The following is a 22,341-nucleotide window of genomic DNA, read 5'->3' on the forward strand; positions in this document are numbered from 1 at the left end:
ACAACTTGTAGTTTTCAGAAAGACCCACAAAGCCATTTGTAGCTACGGCCCAACGCGGGAGACCATCTTAATACTTAGCCCACGCTAAGACCCGTGTTTGTGAAAAGGCCGCTACCTTAGGTGGTACCGTATCAGAAAAAGGGATAGTCTGCCTTAAACCATATTGACGCATGACTCGGTAAGGGAAAATATAAATGGGACGAGATAGCCCCAACAAAGAAACATAAACCGATACATCAGACCCCCCTGTCATAGTAGTCAAACCCCACCATGGTACCACCCACTTAATAGAACAAATGCCATAAGTAAAAAAAGGAGGTCCATTCGGCCTCGTCCTGGCCTTGGTGCAAGTATTTTCGGTTACCCAAAGCTATAGGGCGATAATGTTTAGGATCGGCAGGAGCTTCCAAAAGTCTAAGCCGTTCCGCAAGCCAAATCTGCAAAAACAGGTACGATCGAATCAAAAGAATGAAAAGAAAGAAAAAACGGTTCCTGGGGCGCAGTTTCAACCGCCAGGACCAGGCGCCGAATATTCCAGCGCCCAGCACTGGGCGCTGAAACTCAGCCCCAGGCAGAAAGAAATATATGCAAAAAAAACATACATGTGCGCAAGGAAAAGATCGATTACCTGCAGCAATAGGGGGCTCCCCTTAAAATATTCAGATTTGGCATCCTTCTTCAGTTCATCCACACTCAGCAAAGTCTCAGCAACAACCAACGGCATAATAGAATAGCAACTTTCCATCTGGCTAATCAAGGGGATCAACCTTATGTCACCGAACTCACCATTATTATTCGACAACAAATAATGATTCAACAAGCAAAATACAAGGGCTCGAATATTCAATTTCTGTTCGGTCATATTCTTACTAGGCCTAAAATGATGTTTTACAAGTTTCGCCAAGTTAACCTTATCATCTACAACGATTTCAGCAAACATGTTATCATCTAGCCCTAGGAAAGCCCTTATGGTTGTTTTACCCTCTTCAATAGTGCCAGGGGTAACAGGAGTAGCATTAGTAGGATAACCAAGGATCGCAACAAATTCATCAGGCAAAGGACATATTTCATTGCCCCGAAAGGAAAAAACATGATGATCGGAGTCCCAAAGCTTAGGGAAGCATGCAGAAAATTATAATCAATATTAATTTGTTGTAAACCTAAAAGTGCCTCTAAGTGGTATTCTTTTAACAAAGCTTTTTCTGTGGGAGTAAGGGCCCGTAGCCAACGCCTAACAGTCCGTTGGAGTGAGAAAGTAGGGATCGACATGGCAAAAGCAGTGAATAATTAGAGCACAGCAAAAGAAGAGAAAGAATTTGAGAGTGGTGGAAAATAAGGACGTATCTAGCCCCTATATATAGCTGAACGCACCCAATGACATCCTGATCCCATTCGGAAACGTGTTAGAAATCCGAAAATCAAATATTACCAGGAAAGGACTTTCAACGCCCACCTCTGGGCGCCGAAATGTTTAACGCCTGGCCTTGGGCGCTGAAAATGCAGCCCAAGGCCCAGATTTCACAAAACACGGAACAGGAAAGGACTTAAGATCGTGTTGCTAAACACGAGGCCCTATTGCAAGTAGGATCAAGCCCAAAGCACCTTTAGCTCCCAAATAAGCAAGAAAAAAATAATGACATTAAAACTTGGTCGAAACTTAGACTCGTCTCAGAAAATGCTTGTGTACACTTTCAAAAAAAAAGCAAGTTAAATATCATGGTCATTCTTCGAAACACCAAAAATATGTGTGGTCAAGTCATTGGTTTTCCAAATAAAAAATGTTTGTCTGTCAAAGGGTTAATCCGGGCCAAGCTAAAACCGGATGTCGCCTGAAAACTAAAGTCGCACTCCACGGCTTCGCTAAAGTAGCACACTACTATAGAAGGTCGCTCGCACATACGAGCATGACCCCAAACATGATTACAAGATGCGAAAAACAACCGATGAGCCCCAGTGCTTGGGGGCTCGCGAAAAAAATAGACTCCAATGAGGAGCGCGCGATCAAAATCACATTCCCGGACTGCGCCATACACCATATCATGTTTGGATATCTCAAAAAAAAAAAGAACAACAATAGGTTCGACCTCATCGAAAGAACGTCACTGACGCTTGTGCACGGTCCTCTGATCAAAGGCCAAGTCGAGCCGTAAAGACTAGCTCAAAATCACGAAAGCGGACGGTCGCAAGACAAAGATCCGTCTGAACACGTTGTCAGCCCACGTTCAGGTTACAACTAAATTCGAGCACCCCTCGAAAGAATTCGCTCTTGCAAGAATGCATAAAAGAAATTCTCAAAAGAAATCCAAAGAACCAAAGAAATAGGAACTTGCCCATCTTCAGTCAGGCAAGAATCGCGTCACAAACCGCGCGAGTTCCCAAATCAAAAAGAAAACGAATTCAGGGACGTCCACCCTCAGCGGACAGGGCTCGCCCACCCTCAGCGGGCGGGATCTGCGTCACTAGCCGCGCAGGTCCTCAGTTTCCGAAAGAAATAAAATCTTCAAATTTAAAATAGGCTCGCCATCTTCAGCCGGCGGGGTCTACGGCGCAAACCACGTAGGTCCTTATTTTCAAAAAAGCAAAATAAATTTCAAAATAGATTCGTCCACTTCTATCGGACGGGGTGTCCACCCTTAGCGGACAGGTTCGCCATCTTCAGCCGGCGGGGTCTACGTCACAAACCGCGTAGGTCCTTATTTTCAAAACATCAAAACAGATTCGTCCACTTCTATCGGACGGGGCGTCCACCCTCAGCGGACAGGCTCGCCCACCTTCAGCGGGCGGGGTCTGCGTCACTAACCGCGCAGGTCCTTAGTCGCTGCAGCGATAACCTTTTTCGGTTTTTCCTTTTTCCAAAAATTAAAGGATTGGTTTTCCGTGTTTCCAAAAAAGAACGATGTGCTGGATTTTCCTTCGTTTTACGTCCTATAAAAACAAGGGGGTTTTCTCGTTTAGCTAGCCCTGAAAATGAGAATCTTTAAAAACGTTTTACCTCGTGATTGGGCTTGGCCAGGCCCAATTACACTTTACAGCTATAATTTCGAAAATATCTGTAGCTACTTCCAATGACAAAGTGAGGGAGTTTCTACGCACCTTTAGATCCTTCCAATGACAAAGTGAGGAAGTTTCTATACTATCAGTTGACAAATCCCAATGACACGTGAGGGATATGTCGACACTTCAAGTGATGACCCTTAAGTCAAATGTTATCACTCGGGGGCTCGTGAGACCCTCGCAAAACAGGTCACATACACCATAGCTTGTGTGACGCACTCCGTCTAATACTTTGACCATCGTCTTACTCCAAGACTCAGTCAAAGTGGGGGCTAACTGTAGACACCTACTTTTGTCCCCGTTCCCGCAAGGGAAAGGTTCGATGATGAAAGCGTAAATCTCCACTTGACAACGCATCTCCTATAAAATAAACGAATCTCGATTCCCCATTTCATTTCACCCGAAACCTGCTATTTATGGAAACCTGCTAAAAAAAGTAACTGCCGTAAAAGGTAGCTTCTAAAAGTGGCAAATCATAAAAGATAGAAACCTGTCAGAATTAGGTGTTGCATTCCAACATAAATCCTAAATGAGATAGAAAACTGCGAGAATCCTATTCCTAATATGATTCAGAAATAAGAGTTACGTATTAATTAAAATCCTAACGAGCCTAGAGTTCGTAACGGGCCCAGACGCATTCCGTCATAAAATTGATACGCGCTAAAAGACTCGAATTAATCTCAAACTCTACGGATTTCAGGAATCCGAATCTGACTAAAGAAAACAGCCCAGACCCTATTTTCAACGCCTGGCTATGGGCGCCGAAATCTTCGGCGCCCAGGCCTGGGCGCTGAAAATACCTGGGTACGTGTTTTTTCCTAATTCTTTGTGGATTAGAACTCTGCAATTCTATCTTTCCACGAACTCTTCCCTATAAATAGGCCCCTAAATTCGACGTGAAAGGACACACAACAACACACAATTATATTCTAAGTATTGACTCCAACCCTTAGCCTAAGCCTCTCGCTGCGAAACTGTTCACGCGTTCTGTCGCAATCGATCCATAAATCGAACAGAACGTATCCTGTCCCATAATTGAGATTCGTTAAATAAAAGGAGAAATAGCAAAGTCAAAGTGGTTAGTTTTCTGAGAACCGTGACGCACCTCTCAAGGATGCGTCGTAATGTGTCCCTTTTCGATGATTTAACTGCTTTCCTCGCCCTTTTTATGAACTGTTAAACTAACCTAATCTGATTGTTCTATCACGCCTAACAAATATAATATTTTTGGGAAATCGGATTATCATGCTAGGTCCCTTAATGCTATTTAAATCAGATAATCACGATCGAATTAGTATTATATGTTGCATATTGCTAAAATCAACTCAGATTAGTTTAATAGTTAATGCATGTCCCTTCAATTATTTATGCTGAGCTAGTAAGGATATCCTGCCTCTGGAGTTATCGACGAGCGAAGTACTCCTCTCGGTAGTTACAGTCCCCCGAACCCTCAATCTCTACCTTGCGGGTGTATATTGAGAGATCCACACACCAGGGATCACAAGGGAACCTACGACCGTCGTGGTCAAACATAATTGCACTCCCTTTATGTCAGGATAACCGGGTTTTGTCAGTTTTTCTCATTGTCGTTAAAAACTGAATGGCGACTCCTATATTACTAGTCAATTGGGTGTAAACTCACAGGAAATCCAATTACACTTGATTGAATAAAAAGAATCGTCACACCCACGAGGGACGAGGTCACGCATTAGTTTCGCGCTTTTTCGACCCCCTCACAGATATTGAACTTGAATTTTGGAAATTGTATTTTGTACCGAGTTCCGAAATGGTAATAGGCTCGGGAGTTGGACTTTGGATATTGAATTTTGGGACATATCTTAGAAATTGGGACTTCCGCACGGAGTTGCACCAACCACCTAGCAAGGATAATGGTTTCGTCATCATCCCATTAGGGGAGACACAAATTAGGTGTCTACACATACTATAGTCAGTAACATACCTACAACTTTTGCCATAGCTACAAATTCCAGCCATGACAACCATTAAATAGTCGGGAATGTTAGAAAACATTATTATTCTTCAACCCACCAGCGCTATCCATATTTAATAAACCCACTCCCAGCGAATTCTAGGTTCAGTCGTGACTCCATTTTTTCCGGTAGACCACCAACGTCTGTCGTTTCTCAATTCTCCGGCCATGTCAACCAATAATCGTTGTAAATTCTCGAACAAACACCGAATTTAATTGCTATTTTCTTCAATATCATCAACACATTCGTCTTCTACATCCTATTGATTTCCAGATCTAGGAAACCCAAAACAAAAAACCTAGAAATTTGGATTAAGGACGAACCACCAAACCCAGATGAAACACAAAACCCTAAAGATTCAGATGCCTGATGCCAATGAACGATGAAGAACAACGAGGGCCGATTTTTCGGCCACCGCCCACCGGATACCACGGAAATCCGACGATAGTTAGTGATAATTAATGGTTAGCTTAAGCAAGGGGAGAGAGAAATCAAGTTAATTGTTAATTAACTTTCCTAATTATTCTATTTATTAATTTAAACAACAACTTTTGTGTAAGATCACCTTACCGAAAATACTACTTTGATTGCTTAACTAGTTAGTTTCATTGCTTAACTACTTAATTCTAGTGCTTAACTAATTACTTCCGGCGCTTAACTAATTCGTTTAGTGTTTAACTAATTAATTCTGGTGCTTAACTAATTAATTTCATTGCTTAACTTATATGATACCAATGTAATCTTTTATGTAAAACCGCTTTACATAAAAGTTTGTATAATTTAAATTAATTTTATATGGCCACAATTAATTGTCAATAGTAGTAGGATGACCATTGTAGAGAGTTCCCCATTTTGTGAGGCGCCTTTTGACCCCACTCCCATCTTCTTGCTTTCTCTTATCATAGGAAGACAATCACCTGTTATTTGATTTCCTCATTTCCAACAGTAAGTATCTCTGTGAATTGAAACCCACCAGGTACCAGACGAAGAAAGAAACTATGGCTAGTTTGGCCTACCATTCTACCATAAACCATCACCCCCCTCCATTACTGTTGAAAAATCCTCTGCATTTTCTCTATCCTCACACATCGCTCTTCATTCCCTCATCTTCCATCGAATCCCACAAAATCCCACTTCGAATATCTTCTGAATTAGCCCCTAAAGCTCGAATTATTGCTCGCCGTAAGGAGACTGTTCCTGTTCAGCAACTTGAGCGCCCTCTATGTAATGATTTTCGATTCTTTTTATTCTAATTTTTGGGGGTTTAATTGTTTTTTTCTTTTTGGTATATTAACTTTGCTGATATTTCTTTCGCCTGGTTTATTGGTTTATCATGTTTATATTATCTGGAATGGTTTATTGATTTTTTCCCTCCTGGTTTTGTTTTTGTGCTGAGTTAGTGGAGTATATGAGCTTGCCGGCGAGTCAATACTCGGTGTTGGATGCAGAGAGGATAGAGAGAGTTGATGAAAGTACATTCAGGTGCTATGTCTACAGGTTTAAATTCTTCAGTTTCGAGGTTTGCCCGGTTTTGCTTCTTCGTGTCGAAGAAGAGCCCGATGGATGTTGTATCAAACTCTTATCCTGCAAGGTCAGACTTCTTCCTTGCCCTTTTCTTTCTTTGGTCAGTAATATAGGTTTCTTAGCACATTGGAAGCGTGATTCAAAGCTTTATACACTGCCGATTGATTTTCTTTGTTACTTGGTTGCAGTTTTATTTTTCTAAATAATAGCTTGTTTAGCAAATAGCAATGGAAAAAAAAATCAAATTACTTCAAGCCAAAAACTTCTAGTTATTTGTTTTTATTTTTTATACAGGAGTCACTACTCCCTCCGTCCCTTAATACTCGCACCGCTTTCCTTTTCGGGCCGTCTCTTAATACTTGCACCGCTTCTATAAATGGAAATTTACACCAATATTATATTATTTCTCACACTTACTTACTAACCCCACCTACACCCCCATTCCCTACAAAAAACCATTTAAAAATTCACACCCCCAATCACCACTCTCCACCTCTTACACATTCCCATTAATTATATTAAAAAATACCCCACCATCAGCTAACACCCATTAAATTAATGAGTCAATTCAAATGTATTAAACTCCGCACCGGTCAAACCGGTGCAAGTATTAAGGGACGGAGGGAGTATTTATCAATTCAATGATATTTGTGTGAAGGTTTCCATACTGGCCACCTCCAAATAGATCCCTTTCAAAGAATAGAGGGTATAACACCTTCCACAAATTGTCATACGGAGTATTAAATATCCATATGTTAAAAAAAATTAAAGTTAAGTCCTATGGGTTAACTTTTCAGTTGCAATCTTTTACAAGTGTGAAAAGTCCATTATGACATTTAGTGATGCACTTGTTAATGAAATATGAGTGTTTAGAGTTAGTTTGTTTTTCAGAAAGCTTTTGTGTGTGTAGTTTGCCATTTAGGTGGACATGGAGGTGTTCTTATTTGTTGTGTGATATTCTTCATGACAGTTGGAGGGATCACCGGTTGTGGTTGCACAGAACGACAAGTTTGAGGGTAAGGAAGTTCTGATACAAAACTCCTTCACTATAAAATGTTTTGATTATCAAAGAGTAGCTAAATTTCCGATGCTTGAGTCGTTGTTTCTATGACCTTTTAGCTTTCTTAGTAATGTAGATACTTCAGTAATACTCTATGTGGACTGTTATGAAATTTCTATGATTGTTGGCAATCTTGCCATTGGTTGAAACACTGACTGAATGCACAGGGTATCAGATTGATTTTTTTTGTTGAACTGAGATGATTTTGCTGATCTAAACAGATTTTTCTTTAAATTCATTATTTCTGAACTAAATGATTTCTTACTGAAATGTAGTAAGTTTTGCTAAACTGAAATATCTTTTACTCCCTCCGTTCCAGAATACTCGTTACACGTTCCTTTTTCATCCGTCCCAGATTACTCGTTACACTTTTTATCCAACCCATTTTAGGAATTTTTTCATTATATTTTAATAGATGTCCCTTTCTCACTTTGGCCCACCACACAAATATTTTGATTTCAACTCTTCTATCTTTCAATATAAAAATACGATACATTCTCTTTCCTCTAATATTAAAACACCCACTAACTTCCATCACATCTACTTTTTAATAAAATAATAATTGATAACCACACTACTATTATCGCATTAAACTGTGTTCCCAGGAGAGTGTAACGACTATTCTGGGACAGAGGAAATACTAATTATTTTGTTGTTGAATTCTGGTTGATACTGTTGCTGCCTGTCGATCATGTTTTTTTTCTCAATAGTCAACTTTTGGATAGTGTTAGCCTATTTGGGAGAACTCAAAACGATTAATAGGCAGTGTTTTCTTTTTCTTTTTTTGGACATGGCATATGCATTTAGTTGATCCATAATTAAATGCAAGAATTTATTCCTAGTAAGAGTAATAAACTAAGCTTTACTTATTAGAATCCAAATTGGGGGTTCAGATTGCTTATACAGGTGTTAATCACCCAAATAACATAATAATAATAGTAACTCACGACACCTATGATGAACTGTTTACCCTAGTGATCTCATTCTTCCCAAAAGAAGGATTTTCACCAGAATAAGTGCGTCTCCCAAATGAATCAAAACCATGTAGCTTCTGTAATTAGCGAGGCCAATTCACTGCATTGCCAAGGCTTAACAGAGAAGCTTAAAAGGCCCTGAAACAGTTTCCCAAGTTGTACCACCCAGCAGTTAAGCAAGCTAACTTACCCTAAATTCAACTGTATTATCCTCCCCTTCTGGATGAATATGAGCCCAGAAATTGCCTCACCATTGCTCAAGAAGATTGAGAAGCCTTGAAATTGCATGTTCTTTGCTTGTTGTCATCAAGAAACAACCCAACTTGATCCTTCTTCCTTTCGTTTAATCCTAAGGATTTCAAACTTGGACTTACCAAGATGGAAATAACTCATTACTTGTTTTGCTGAAACTTTGTTGCTATGTTGCCATGAAGACTTCTCATCTCCTTTCTGGTTCTCATAGACTCATACCCATGTTGCTGCTTCTTTTCTTGCTTGTTTCTTCTACTGTAAAACGTTTGAACTTTGAAAAGATCTCTTTTTTATACCCTTATGCATCAACAGTTGAAACTCGTTGGATTTCATGAAACTGAAAATACTTTTCTTGCCTTGATTTCCCAAGGAATAGTATTTGCGTCTTTCACAATGCATGACTCCCTTGTTGAGCTGCTTGCCCAAAACATTTCACTTCTTCCTCATTCTTGCCATCTTACTATTGGAGTTATAGGGCTTGGGAATGTGACATGGTGGGTAGATTGAGTTAGTCTACTAGATCTTGAGAAGCGGCCTTTCTGCAGATACTGCAATTGATTACGAGGCTGCAAATTTAATTGCTGATTTAGTACTTAAAGCGGAAGAGGTATCTGCTGTTTCTCTGTAGAAATCTTAAGTATGAAGAAAGCGTCTCAAAACTAGATTCATCTCCCCTTCTTCTGGATATTCATTTTACTCCTCTTCAACAGCCTAATTTCTTTTCCTTTTCATGCCCTCTTCTTCAGCATCATTCTTCCACTAATCATTCATACTTTCTAGCCATTCCCCTTGTTATAAGAGCTGGATTTGTGGATCCTCATTATTTGCTCGATCTAGGTAAGAATTACCATTGATTGTTTTTGGCAAATAAAGTTTAGGAACTTTTCATTAAAGACCTTTTATGTCACAGTTTCTGTAAAAAAAGAACTTAAAAACAATTTTTTTTGAGAAAACACCTTATATGTCATTTTTCTTTAAAAAACAAACCTTAAGGTCGGAATTAGGCCAGAAAGTCAAGTTTTGGTTTGACTCTAACTTCTTCCCTCCAAGGCTCCAATTATGCGCGTGAACACCACTACCATTTGCACTCACTCTTGCTTTTCTTTCTCTTTATTTACTTTATTTATTTGAAAACTTTCCCCATTTCTCATTGGTGTTGCAACTGTGCAAAGGTATGAACACATTCTGTAATATTTTAAAAAAACTATTTGTTTTTAATTTATGTATTGAATGTGTATCGGAGAATGAATGGCCTCTAAATTTCCTATTTTTATCAGAAGGTCAACCCTATGCGTAGAATCTAAAATTGAGTTTTATTAATTGCTGGGGGAATAATTGAGATTTGAGAGGGATTAATTATGAATTTTCTTAGTCAACCTCGTCAACTTATATGACTTGTTAAATTATTTAGGTTCCAATGAATTTTGAATTTGTGGGGAAAAGCAATAATCTGGACCTCTTTTACAAAGTACAAATTTGTGTTGAACACTTCCAAAGTTCCAAGCAAGCAAAAGTTGGATTCCAATTGTTCAAGTACGAACTATCCACTGTGGAAGAACTTTTTGAATTTTCAGTAAACAACAAATGAAAAAGAAAGAGACAAAGAGAGATAGATTCAAGTGGGTTTAGGTTTTTACTGCTCGGTAGTCGAGCAGTAATGGCAATAGGAGGAAGAAGATGAAGGGAGTAAATTGGAATTGAAAAATAGGAGAGATAGTTTAAATGGGAGTGGTATATATACTCATAATTGGAGGGAAAAGAGAGAGTCAACGCCGAAAACTTGAATTTTTGGCTACCTGAAGGTGTGTTTTTTAAAGAAAATAGATATACAAGGTGTTTTCTCATAAAAAAAGTTTTACAAATTGTTTTTCATAAAAATTGTGACATAAAAGGTCTTTAAGGACAAACTTTCCTGAAGTTTAATTGTAAATTACAACGCACCTAGAAGTATGTAAATATTGTGCACAACTTGTAAAATACTGCGATATCTGGTCAGGTTTGCTCCATATTAATGGAAAACTGAAAAGGTGAAAATGGATTTTTACTGCCTCAAACCTTCTCTTAGGCTATTTTCTGTTCACCTTTTTTCCACTTATTTCAGATAAGTTCAGATAAGCTCATATAAGATAAGTTCAGGAAAATTAGGGTTAGACCAATTACAATTTATAACTTAAAATAAGTTTTAATAAGTTAGATAAAATAAGTTCAGAAAAAATAAGTGAAAATCAGGTGAATAGAACACACCATCAGATGGAAACGTAGGACTAGAATTACTTTTTCGCAGTTCAAATAATGATATAACACAAGCCCTGATCCACTCCACAACAGGAAACCCCAACTTTACATAACTGAATTAAAAAATATTCCATTCTATGAACTCATATGCTTTTCACTGATCAGTTTTAATCACACGTTGAGGAGATGTAAGTTGTTTACTATAACTTTTAATATGCTCAATTGATAGGATAATGTTATATGAAGTGTCTATCTGGGTTGTGGAATTCACTAACTACTTTGTCCACCACATTCGAAAGATCTCCCAGTTATGATTTTAGATATAATCTTTTAAAGATAAAGTGCAACTGGTAATAGGCCTGAAAACTTTCACATTAGATGGATAAGTCCTTTAAATTAAATATAGCCATATAGTTACTGTCTCTTTAACAGAAGTAGGAAATAAATCCTCCATTGCAGCTTTACTTATGTACCAGCTCCTTTCGAAAAAGAGTGTATTGAATCATCGACCCCTGGAGCTTTAGAATCATCCATAGTTTTCAATGCCTGATCTATTTCCTTATTCAATACATCCACTGAGAAAATCACAAGATGCTCTGCTTAATTTAGCTCCAAAACAAGCACGTCAATAATTGGTAACAATGAAGCTGAAGTGCCCAAAATTTCCTTACAAAAATAAAGAATCTGATTTTGGACTTCATTGGCCTCACTTGGTTTTTGTTCTTCAGCATTGTACTGTGAAGTTATCGTTTATGCCATTTCTTTCTATCATAAAAGAATAGAATTAGTGATTAATGGAATCAGCTAAGCCCATCCACTGCACTCATAATTTCTGCTTCACTGCACTTTCCTCCAAATGTAACCATTTCCTCATATCACCAATAATTTTTTTTCTTTTGAATGTATGTCCGGCATCTGCAATTCTGAATTGGTGATTTAATTTACTTTGGATTCCATCCAAAGATGGTATGCCATTTTATGTTTTCTAGAATATTCCAGAAATATTTTCCTGATGCAATTTCTTCAAAAGCGTTTTCACATTCTTCTGGATTTTACCCCTCAGCTAATGATGCCCATGCAGCTCAGCAGCAGTATAGAAAGCCTTGTTGCTCTGATAGTATAGAAACCTAAAGTTTTCACCCCTCCAATTGCAACTTCAGTGCATCTGATAAACATAAGTGCATGATAGAAAGTTGGAGGGTTGAAGAACTCAGCTTCAGTTTCTCGATGTTGAGCCATCCACTCAAGGTTTCCTATAGTCCTATTCTGCTTGTCTTCCTACTAGTATGAATATAATTATTAGGCAAAGTGATGTGGATCAGAATGGTACCACCCTTACTTTGTATTTCAAAGAGCCCCATAGAATCTTTAGTTTTATATAAAGATACATACAGGGGCCAATTGTCTATAAAATGCTTTAATATTGATTATCCTGAAATCAGTCAATTGAAATCATTGATACCTCCAGCAATACTCTTCAGTATTTTTCATGCTGGTTTCTTGTTTCAACAGAAGGCAAGCTATATCCTGGAATTAAAACTCGGCCGTTCCATTACGTAACGGCCATTCTGTAACGGGTTGGGATTTTCCGCTCCGCAAAACCTCGTTACATAACGATACGGCAAAAGTTACACCTTTCTCCCCGCGCTGTCCATTACGTAACGGTAACTCGCCATGTTAGAATGTTTTTTTCCTGTTACACCGTTCTTATGTACAAATTGGCCAAAAATATTTTAGTAATACTATATATTTTAACATGATATTTTGAGTGATTTTTGTTCACAAAATATGTTACCCACTCATATTATGATATGTTTTGTCATATTGTGTTTAAATAATATTTTTTAAACTTAAAAGTATTAACAGTTTTAAACGTGTTAATGTGAATTTTTAGACAAATTCACACGGCGTTAGCCTGATCCGTTCTATTTAACCGTTAAAAGCGGTTTCCGCAGCTGTTTCCGCCATCGCAACCGCATCCGCTATATTTTTTTCTATGAGCCATATACTGCACAAAAGTAGGTAGGAATCACCTTGTTTAGTCACTACAAAGCAATGTACCTGCTGATGATATCTCAAGATTTAACATAATGGTAATGAAACCTTTATGTGGGAGGTTACAATAACGGTAATATTTTTGATATTTTCTCTTCTTCCTCAATTTCATGTACTTAACTCCATCCTCTTCCTCCGCTTCCTTCTCTTCAATGAATCCACAAAATTTTTTTCCTCCCATTAATTAACAAAATTTTTGACAAAATTCAATGGCAGTAAAGAAAATCAGAGGGAGTGTTAAAAATTGGAGTGAAATTGAATTGGGCCCTACATAACGGTTTCATCTATTTTTCCATTTTCAGGTGGTAAAAAAAAAAATTGTTGTTAGATGGTAAAATACGAGTTTTAGTTTTTGGGTGGTAAAAAACAAATTTTTGATTTTTGTAGGTGGTAAAAATTAATTTATCCTATCGTTAATTTTGTAAAAGAAAAAAATTATAAAAAGTTAATATTCTGAATCTTTTTATCGAGACGATTCTAACAAAATCTTGCTTGACTATATTTTACCTTACGCATAAGTAACAAAGCCAAAGGAGAGTGTATGAATTGTGCTAAAAGGCCAATTGTGTCATCTAAATAAGAATGGAGGAAGTATATAAAGTTTACCAAGAAAGGAAATAATCTAAATAGGTAGTTGTTGAAAGAATGGCAGTTGTACTAGTAATTACTTTTTGGTGAAATTAGTTGTCTTTGCAAATGGAAAAATCTGAAACTCAAGATGGTAGTATGTCAATTTTCTGAAGCAAAAGAGACGTCTTCTGATCCAAAGTTGATATGATGGTTGTCAGTCTTGGTACAATACCGTTGTCCAAATTGTAAAGCGATTGGACGTCTTTATTGTGAGTGTCGTAATACCATTATGGTGAATAGGGGAGAATGGTTATGCAAGAGTGTTTTTCTACCTTGAGACTAAACTTGAGTGTTTTGTTTGGTTTTCTTTAGGGCATATCAGCTGGAATTTGGTCTGCAAATTTTTTTTAATATTTTTTTTCTGCCAGGTGGTTCTTTTAAAGAAAGAGTTCAATTGAGTTGGGATTTATTTTTTCTCGTATTGGTTTAACTATTGACAGCTTTTGTGAAATTCAGTGAATTTTGTTGATTCATATAGGAGTTAGTGAGTGTTATTACCAATCATCTTTATCTTTCTTAGGTGTGTTGTTCGCTATAAATATTTTGAATGTTTGAGTGTTCCAGATCAGAATTAGGTTGATGAAAGTTTTAAGGTTCCTCTGAAATTTAACGCCCTTTGTTTAGCATGAGTGAAGTGCGTACGAAATCCCCGTTCTCTACGAGTGAAGACTCAACCTTTTTCTCCCTTAAATTAAGTTGTAAATGAGTGAAGCCTTCAAATTAATTTGAGACCCCTCATATTTGAGCGTTGGGAGTAAACATGAGTATTCAGTGAAGTTTACATTAGTACTTGTGGCTAGTTGGCATTGATTGACAAAACTTGTTTTTGAAGAAATAATTGAAAAAAAGACTGAAATATGCTTTTAATAGGGGTAGGTCTATCTGTTACTTCTTGGCTCCGGTTATATAAATGAGATATTGCCACTCCCCCCGCTTCTTTAGTTGAACTACCCCTTGAAATATTACCATATAAAAATATAATAATTTGTGCTTTGTTAAATTAGTAGTTGAACTTCTAAATGGGGGACCGTCTTGTAATAAAAAGGTGACAAAACAGGCCCTGACTAAGTGGAGATTCTTTTTAAACTATGTCATTGGCGTGTTATAATCATTGTTGCTGGTTTTGAGTCCTTGTGTCGTGCTATTTCAGGAATGCGTTGACATTGATTTGGTATGGGAATGCAGCTTCCATGGTGAATCGTATATCTTGTGCAAGGGAGCAAATCAACTCAGAAACACAGCAGCTTACTTCTGATGCAGTTATTGAGGTATTAGTGTATTACTAATAGGCCATTTGAGATTATGTAACTCTTACCCAATGATCTTGGATTTGAACTAATTTTCATCTGTATTTCAGGTGAGCATTGATGTACCTTTTCCATTTCGGGCAATTCCAGTGCATATGATTGAATCAAATGGAGCACGAGTACTTGAACAGATACTCGTTATTATGCTCCCTCGCTTCATGGAACAGGTCTGTAATGTTAATGCTAAACTTGCTTCCAGTTTTATCCTCACTAAGAATCATTTCGAATATAATTTTTCCAGACATTTTAAGATATGAGATTTTTAAAATTACACGGTATAAAAGCCTCCAAAGGTTAAGTGATGAAATAGAGCACTTAAACAATGGACTAAAATTCCCTCTTGAGCAGTGCTTCATTAGGGGTCTTGTTTGAGAATTTAAAACTTATCTTTTCCAATTTATTTCTAGGAAAATCGTGCGAGGGTGGGTTTGTTCTAGGTTGGATTTATTTGAATCAAGTTGTAGTTCCAATTTACATATTTGCTGCATGAATGCTGAGTACAATTCTTCAACTCATCCTCAGCTCTCGTCCTCAAAGGAAAAGCAGAGAACTAATTCGGGGTCTGGGAGTTTGAATGGGTCAAATAGGTTAAGTTCGAAAACCTAGGGAGGGTGAAGAATGTGTTGTAGACGAGGGATATCCTGCCATGGATCCTCTCTTTGTTATAGACTTGCAGTACCTATGTGCTTAGGTGGAAAATCTTTTAATTGTAGATTTTCAATAACGTCAACAAAGACCCATAGTTTGATGAGCCAATTGTTACCCTGATTTTTACTTTACGGGAGCGAGTGGCGCATTAGTGTATGCAGATTTTGTTTGGTCTCACCCCCATCCATAGTCTCTATCACGCCTGTTTTAATGTACTGTGAGATTCAAATGTCTGTTGTACTTTCTCCTTGATATTAATTAGAAATCTGGTCCCCCTTTTGTATTTTCGCTTTTTCTGTTTAATGAAGTTGTTTTCTTATCAGAAAATAATTAGTATAAATAATGATATCCAATGTTTTATGGCTTAATTCAATAATTTCCATCTATAATGGCTTGCGGATATATTTGTTTTTGTAATCTTCTTAATATAATTCAGTATAAGCAATCATATTTTGTTAAAAACTTTTTGAGTTATTCACAACTTGGCTAGTAACTGTTAATTTAGTTTTGAATGTTGTAAATTTTCCAACAAATGAACTAGAGTTATGGAAGGCAGTAGGATGAAATATTATAAATATAATTCAAAGGGTAACCTAGGTTGACCATGGGTAACTGTGAGTACGTGAGTCTGTCACTGGCTCCTGACAAGGTGGTTTTAGTAGTAATTCTTCTAAGGTGTTGGTTTTACAGTTTTTGTACAACTTTGATTTTCTGAATAAAAGAATTTGTTGCATTTGTTAGTAATTTGTATGACATGGGAAAGGAAAATTTGACTCTACCAGTCACAATTATGGCCTATCATCTTCGAAAGGTCCCAATCTTTGATTAATCCAGGGCTGGCCGAACTTTAGGGGGTCTCTACTCTAATAGGACTTTGTGACTCACAACATGCTCAGCATTTTTTTTTATGTTTTATATACCTTATCCAAAAAAAATCAAATGAATTGCATTTTTATTTTTACCTTCTTTCTCAAACACTCATCTGCAACACCCCCCCCACACCCGCCGCCATTACCAGCCCTTCCTAACCTTCCATATTCGTCGGTTCAACAGCCTTCAAAGAACCTGCGCTGAACCACCGCTTCCGCCACCGGGTTTACCCTTTCCAGCAGCAGCAACAACCCCCTCTCTCTTCTCCCCCTCCTCGCTGACCCCGCTGCCTCTCTCCTTATTCTCCGTCGTCGTTATCTCCGCCGATGACCGCATTCCGTTGTCTTTTCTCTCTCTGCTCCCCCCTGCTCAATCACCGCCGCCCAAACTCCAATTCCAAATTCAATTCTGTCAAACCTTAGCTCTGCAATTCTTCGATCTATTTCTCTATCAGTATAGTATTTTTGTTATTTTTAAGTTAAGCATAGGTTTTGTAATCCTAGTAGTTGAGTAGAAACTAGACCATTACGATATTTCCTGATGGAAGATATTCTACGCCACAATTTTGTTCAGATTTTCTTGGTTTACTTTGTATTTGGACGCATTACCAGTAGTTATTTTATAATCCTTGTAGATCAGTAGGAACTAGACCATAAGGACATTTCCTAGTGGAAGCTCCGTAGATGTCTGCATTACCTATCTGTGATATGTATCTGCTAGAATGGCACCACAAACATGATATGCCTTTGCAAATGTTAAGCTAAGTAATGATAATGACTACAACCTTGAGACCTTTTATCATCTTGCAGAACTTGGCAAGTGTTGTCCAGAGATCTTAGTCATCTTAGTAACAAGGATCCTTATCCATGTAGTACTTGATTTTAATCATCCATATTCCACCACTTAGTTCCGACGTTTGGCTTTCTTGTATTCGTTGGACTAATTTCTGATGTTTAACCTTCTTGTATTAATTTTGGCTTTCTTGTTTTCGTTGGACTTAGTTCTAATATTTGGCTGTTGAACTCATTACTTACCTTCTTGTGGTTTGTGGTTTGTACAGCTTGTGAAAGACTATCAAGCATGGGCTACAGGAGATACCTCAAGACAACCTCTTGGGACTGGTCAAATTTGAACTTGGATGTAATATCGATCTGTTTCGTTCGTCTCGTGCCTAGTGGAATTTGTTGCAATTTCTTTTTCAGTCAGATAATTTGCTTCTAAAAACCGAATGTGAAAGAACCTAAACGGCAGACAGGAATATCCTATGTATTACAGTTGAATCATGTACGTTATTGTGAAAACAAAAGCCTCTCAGAAATTATCTGAAGCAAAAGCCCATTTATGTTTTTTTTTCTTTCTTATGATACTAACAGGTAGGGCTGTCTAAAAGTGACATGATCCGAGAAATAGTGATCTCAAAACCGTCCGGAATCCATCTATTGTTGACCCGTAGTCCGATTTAACCCGTGAATGAACCCAAACCGCTAGCAATACGAGGACACACGTAACTCGAATCGTATCAAATAACTTTCAACCGAGTCGGACTCGCATCCCATCCGATATCAATCCAAAAGTCGATTTTACTCGATAACAACGCAACATACATAAAACTCGTTATTCGATTTAGCCCGACGCTGACCAATTCGAATTCAATTGAATTGTTGTCTATTCGACCTGATTTAATCTGATATCCAAAAATAACCCGACTCGATTAATTAACCCGATAAACGAAAGCCACCCGAGATAAATCATACCAGATTTAACCCGAATCCTATTCAATTTACTTGTTATTGATCTAACTCAAGTTAAGCAAATTGAACTATTAATTATGTAAATCCAACGAGATAAAAGGAAATTTTTTCCATGTTCTTTTCATATTAAATAATTTTTTAAAAATGTAATGGAAGTTGTTGTGGGATCTTTTACGGCGATGACGTGTCACGCGTTCCTCGGAGGTATCAAGTATGAGCTGTCACGAAACTCTGGCAACCTGCAAAAGAAGAATATTCCCGTAGGAATATTCCCTCCGATGCCTAAGTAAGCATTGGCTAGAGAGAGAAGGCAGAGCAAAGATAGTTTTAGGTTGGTGGGGATGAATTGAAAATGCCCCCTTTTACCTTGGGATCTGAGCTATTTATAGGGCTAGGGTTTCTTGGGAATCGATCCTTCAACCCTATCCTAATGATTGGGTGTTTTTCCAGATTTGGACATGTGTCCTATTAATAACATATCTGATTAGACCTGTTGGGCTCTTTGCTTGTTTGGGCTTTCCTGCAAGCTCTGGGCTTTCGGACATGTTTTGGCCAGGATTTCTCAACGGGCTTAGCATGTGTTGAGGAGATCCATGAAGGGATCTTTGTCTTCTTATTTTGACCTTTATAGAAAAGCCAGGTGGCAATTTACTATTTCTGGCCACATCATTTGCCCCTCAAGGAGGGTGCCCCTGGCCCATGTGGGGGAGCCTTCTTGTTATGGTGCCACGTGTGATTGCTTTTTTGGGAGTCGGATTTTTGCTTTTAAAATGTTTCAGAAAATTGTTGTTTCTCCTTCATTGCCTTTTGTTAATTTTCCAAGAGACTTCTAGAGAGAGAAAGAGCAATTTTCCTTCGACGATTTTCCTGTGATCGTGTTGAGTGTTCTTGGATTCTTCATTCGTTGTTCTTGGGGTTTAGACAACTTGCCTGATCATTTCAGCAATTTGATCACTCATTGGTAAGCATCTTCAATAACTTCTTGTTTCTGCATGTTTATGAATTTCCCTTTACTTTTGATGCTTTAATTTCTTGGAGAGGCGTCCGGTCAGTTGCCGCGTTTTCTGGTATCCGGACGGCGTACAAGTTTTTTGCTTTTTCTTTTTTCTTAAGTCAGACGTCCTGTTCCCTATGCAGGACGGCATGGCTCGTATTAAGCAGACAACCAATGTAGGTGCATGGGAAGCACCGCGAGAGAGGGACAACAGGGTTCCTTTTTCGAGCCCGTCCCAAGGAAATAGGGGTGGAGTTAGCTCTTCCCATTATTCAGGAGACGGGGCTTCTAGGGAGGCACGTTCTTCAAGAAGAAGAAAAAGTGTGGCTCGCCGTCCTCGCGTCCCGCGTGAGGATTTTGAAGATGATTCCTCCAGTTCTTCTGACGAGGAGTTTGGAAAAAATCTCCCTCCTATGGTTCGTGGGAAAGAGGATGTGGATTTGCTTCCTTCTGACATCCTCCCCAGCATGAAATGGTTGAGGTATCTGAGGGAGAAGGGGCATGACTTTGAGCGTTTCTTACTCTTGCCTCGTGGTTTTAGTTTTAGGTGCCCTTGTCCCCATAGTACTGTAGACCGACTCTCTTTGGGCGAGGTTTCCGTCTATACGACAGCCTTTAGATTGGGTCTTAGGTTTCCTCTGCACTCTTCTGTAATGGACGTTTTGGAGGGTTATGACATTGGCCTAGCCCATCTGACCCCTAACTCTTGGGCGAACGTCTTTGGGTATATTGCCAAGTGTGCATTGAGCGACGTCATTCCTTCTTTTCCTGCTTTTGTTAGACTTGTAGATATTGACCCCTCCTCTCGTTCTCCCCAAGGATGGTTCACCCTGTATAGCCGGCGGGGTTATGAGTCGGTAGTGGGTAAGACGTCTAGCTGGGTGTGGTGGAGGAAAAAGTGGTCTATTATCCGAATGGAGGACCTCCCTCTTTCAGAGCGTCTTTCACGCTGGAATTACCGGCCCCGCTATTTGTCTAGGGATGACGCCTATCCTCGTCTTTTGTCAAGGGATTGGACGCTCATAAAGCCTTTATTTCAGGCCGAAATGTATCGGTTGTCTGCGAAAAGTCACGCATGGGTGCCCAATAATTGGCTTCCCCATGTGGGTCAGTTCACCAACATTGTCTTCCTCGCGGCTGTTGGTCTCTGCCCCTACTTGAATAGAGGTAGTTTTTGCATTGACTTTCCACTAAAGCCTTGTTTTCTTATCTTTCACTAATCCCCTTGGCTTGTGTAGATTCTGCCATGAGTCGTGGAAGACAAGGGTTTGGTGGACGTACCTACCTGGTTGTCCCAGGTGTATACGGATGATATCTTCAAGGCCGTGGAGGCTAAGAAGAAAGATACCTCGAAGAAATCCGATGAGGGTGCCTCTGGTGACGCTGTCAAGGTATATTTTGTTCAATTTTTGACGTAGTTCTGTATTCCTTTATCTATGATTGGTTGTTCACCTTTTTCATTTTTAGGAGCCTACTTCGTCGGCCACGAAGAAGCGTCCTGCATCTTCAACGGTGGCCCCTAAGCCCAAGCGTCAGCAGCGTCCCTTCTTCAAGAAGCTGGCCACTGCTGATGCTGCAGCGAAGCCGTCGCTGTTGAGGCCGTCAGCCCCTCTGGCTGGGGAAGAAGGAGCCCCTATTCCTCAGGCGTCCACCCTTGCACCTGAGCCAAAAGACACGTCTCCCAGGGTGACCGTCGAAGGAGATTCCGCGGCCAAAGAGGCCGTTGCCGAGGTGGTCATTGATCAGGTTGACGCCCCTGGCGCTGCTGCGAACGTTGGGGGAGCTACCACCTCCTCGTCGAGAGAGGGGAAGGGAAAAGAGTCCCAAGGTGCTCCTGTTGGGGATGCCCCTATGCCTCCGCCAGCTCCATCGGCTGGTCAGTTGTTTAATACTTAGGACGTCGTGATAATTTGGTAGTTTTGATATATTTAATTGACGTATTGATAATAATTCAGGTGACATGTTCAAGCGGATGTGGCGTGCTGAAGTGGCGAACATTCCCCCATCAGGCGGGTTTAGTTCAAAGGAAAAGGATAAGATCCTTGCAGATGTCTACAATGCAATTCCTGAGGAGTATGTAAGCTCGCTTTCTGGAATTGATTTGGGGTACTTTGGGGCCATGCAGTCCCTCATACTTGATGTAAGTTTTTTGTGTTTTTTTTAGAAAAATTAAGTCTATTTTTGGTCACTGCAGCTCTTCATCCGTTGTGCCGAGGGTAGACATTACCGCTTCGATATGCATAAGGAGATGCTAAAGCATAAGGACCAGATTGAGAATCATGAGAAGTATGCTGAGAAGAAGGCTAGGCAGATCAATGAGGATGCAGACATCAAGATCAAGTCGGAGACGGACGCTTTGAGGAAGGCTGAGGAGGACGCCCAGGACTATGAGAATAAGTTGCTGGAGCATGAGGAGAGGCTGGCCGCGCTAAGAAAGGGGTATTCTGCCGTCTCAGAGCGGGTTACTAATTTCTCTTCCAAGGTGGACGCCTTGGAGAAGAAACTCAAGGCCACCCAGGACGAGATTGAAGCCGTGCAGGGGGAAGCCACTAGCTCCTTCAAGCTTGGGGAGGAGTCCATTTTGGAGAATGCTCGGCGGGCCTAGGATCAGTCGATGGTCGGGAAGGACTTCTCCTGGTTTAAGCGTCGGATCTCATATCAGATGGCCGTCTCGACGGCTCGACGCCTTGGTCTGGATCCTCCTGAGTTTTTTAGTGATGGGGAGGATGAAGACGCAGAGGAAGAGAAGGTGAATTCCCCTGAAAACCAGGACGTCCAGGACGGAAGCCCCACGACCCCTCATTCATAGACGGTTTTTCTTGTTAGTTGGTTTTCGCTGCGCCATGGGCGCTTGTAATAACATTGGTGCCTTTTGGCATTATTTTATTTGGTTTTGTTGCGCCTTGTGCGCATGTATGAATATTTTGTGCCTCCTGTTCACTTTGTGTTTTATTCCATTTCAGTTTATTACTGATTTTCAGGAACATACTTTTTGG

The 22,341-nt window shown here is 39.4% G+C and overlaps 1 protein-coding gene across 2 annotated transcripts; it reads left to right on the top strand.

The window, feature by feature from the left end:
* The first annotated feature begins 5,899 nt into the window (after positions 1-5,899).
* Positions 5,900-17,948, top strand: LOC110776608 (uncharacterized). 2 transcript variants are annotated; one of them, XM_021981163.2, is made up of 6 exons: positions 5,904-6,269; positions 6,446-6,636; positions 7,540-7,585; positions 14,961-15,043; positions 15,133-15,249; positions 17,661-17,948. In XM_021981163.2, exons 1-6 carry the CDS (start codon positions 6,044-6,046, stop codon positions 17,730-17,732), a joined length of 735 nt encoding a protein of 244 aa, XP_021836855.1. In that variant the 5' UTR covers positions 5,904-6,043; the 3' UTR covers positions 17,733-17,948. The 2 variants fall into 2 exon arrangements, with proteins under 2 accessions (XP_021836856.1, XP_021836855.1); XM_021981164.2 differs by lacking the exon at positions 15,133-15,249 and having other exon boundaries at positions 5,900-6,269.
* The last annotated feature ends 4,393 nt before the right edge of the window (positions 17,949-22,341 follow it).

This window comes from Spinacia oleracea, chromosome 4, assembly GCF_020520425.1.
Source record: "Spinacia oleracea cultivar Varoflay chromosome 4, BTI_SOV_V1, whole genome shotgun sequence".
In the NCBI taxonomy this organism is placed as follows: Eukaryota; Viridiplantae; Streptophyta; class Magnoliopsida; order Caryophyllales; family Amaranthaceae; genus Spinacia; species Spinacia oleracea.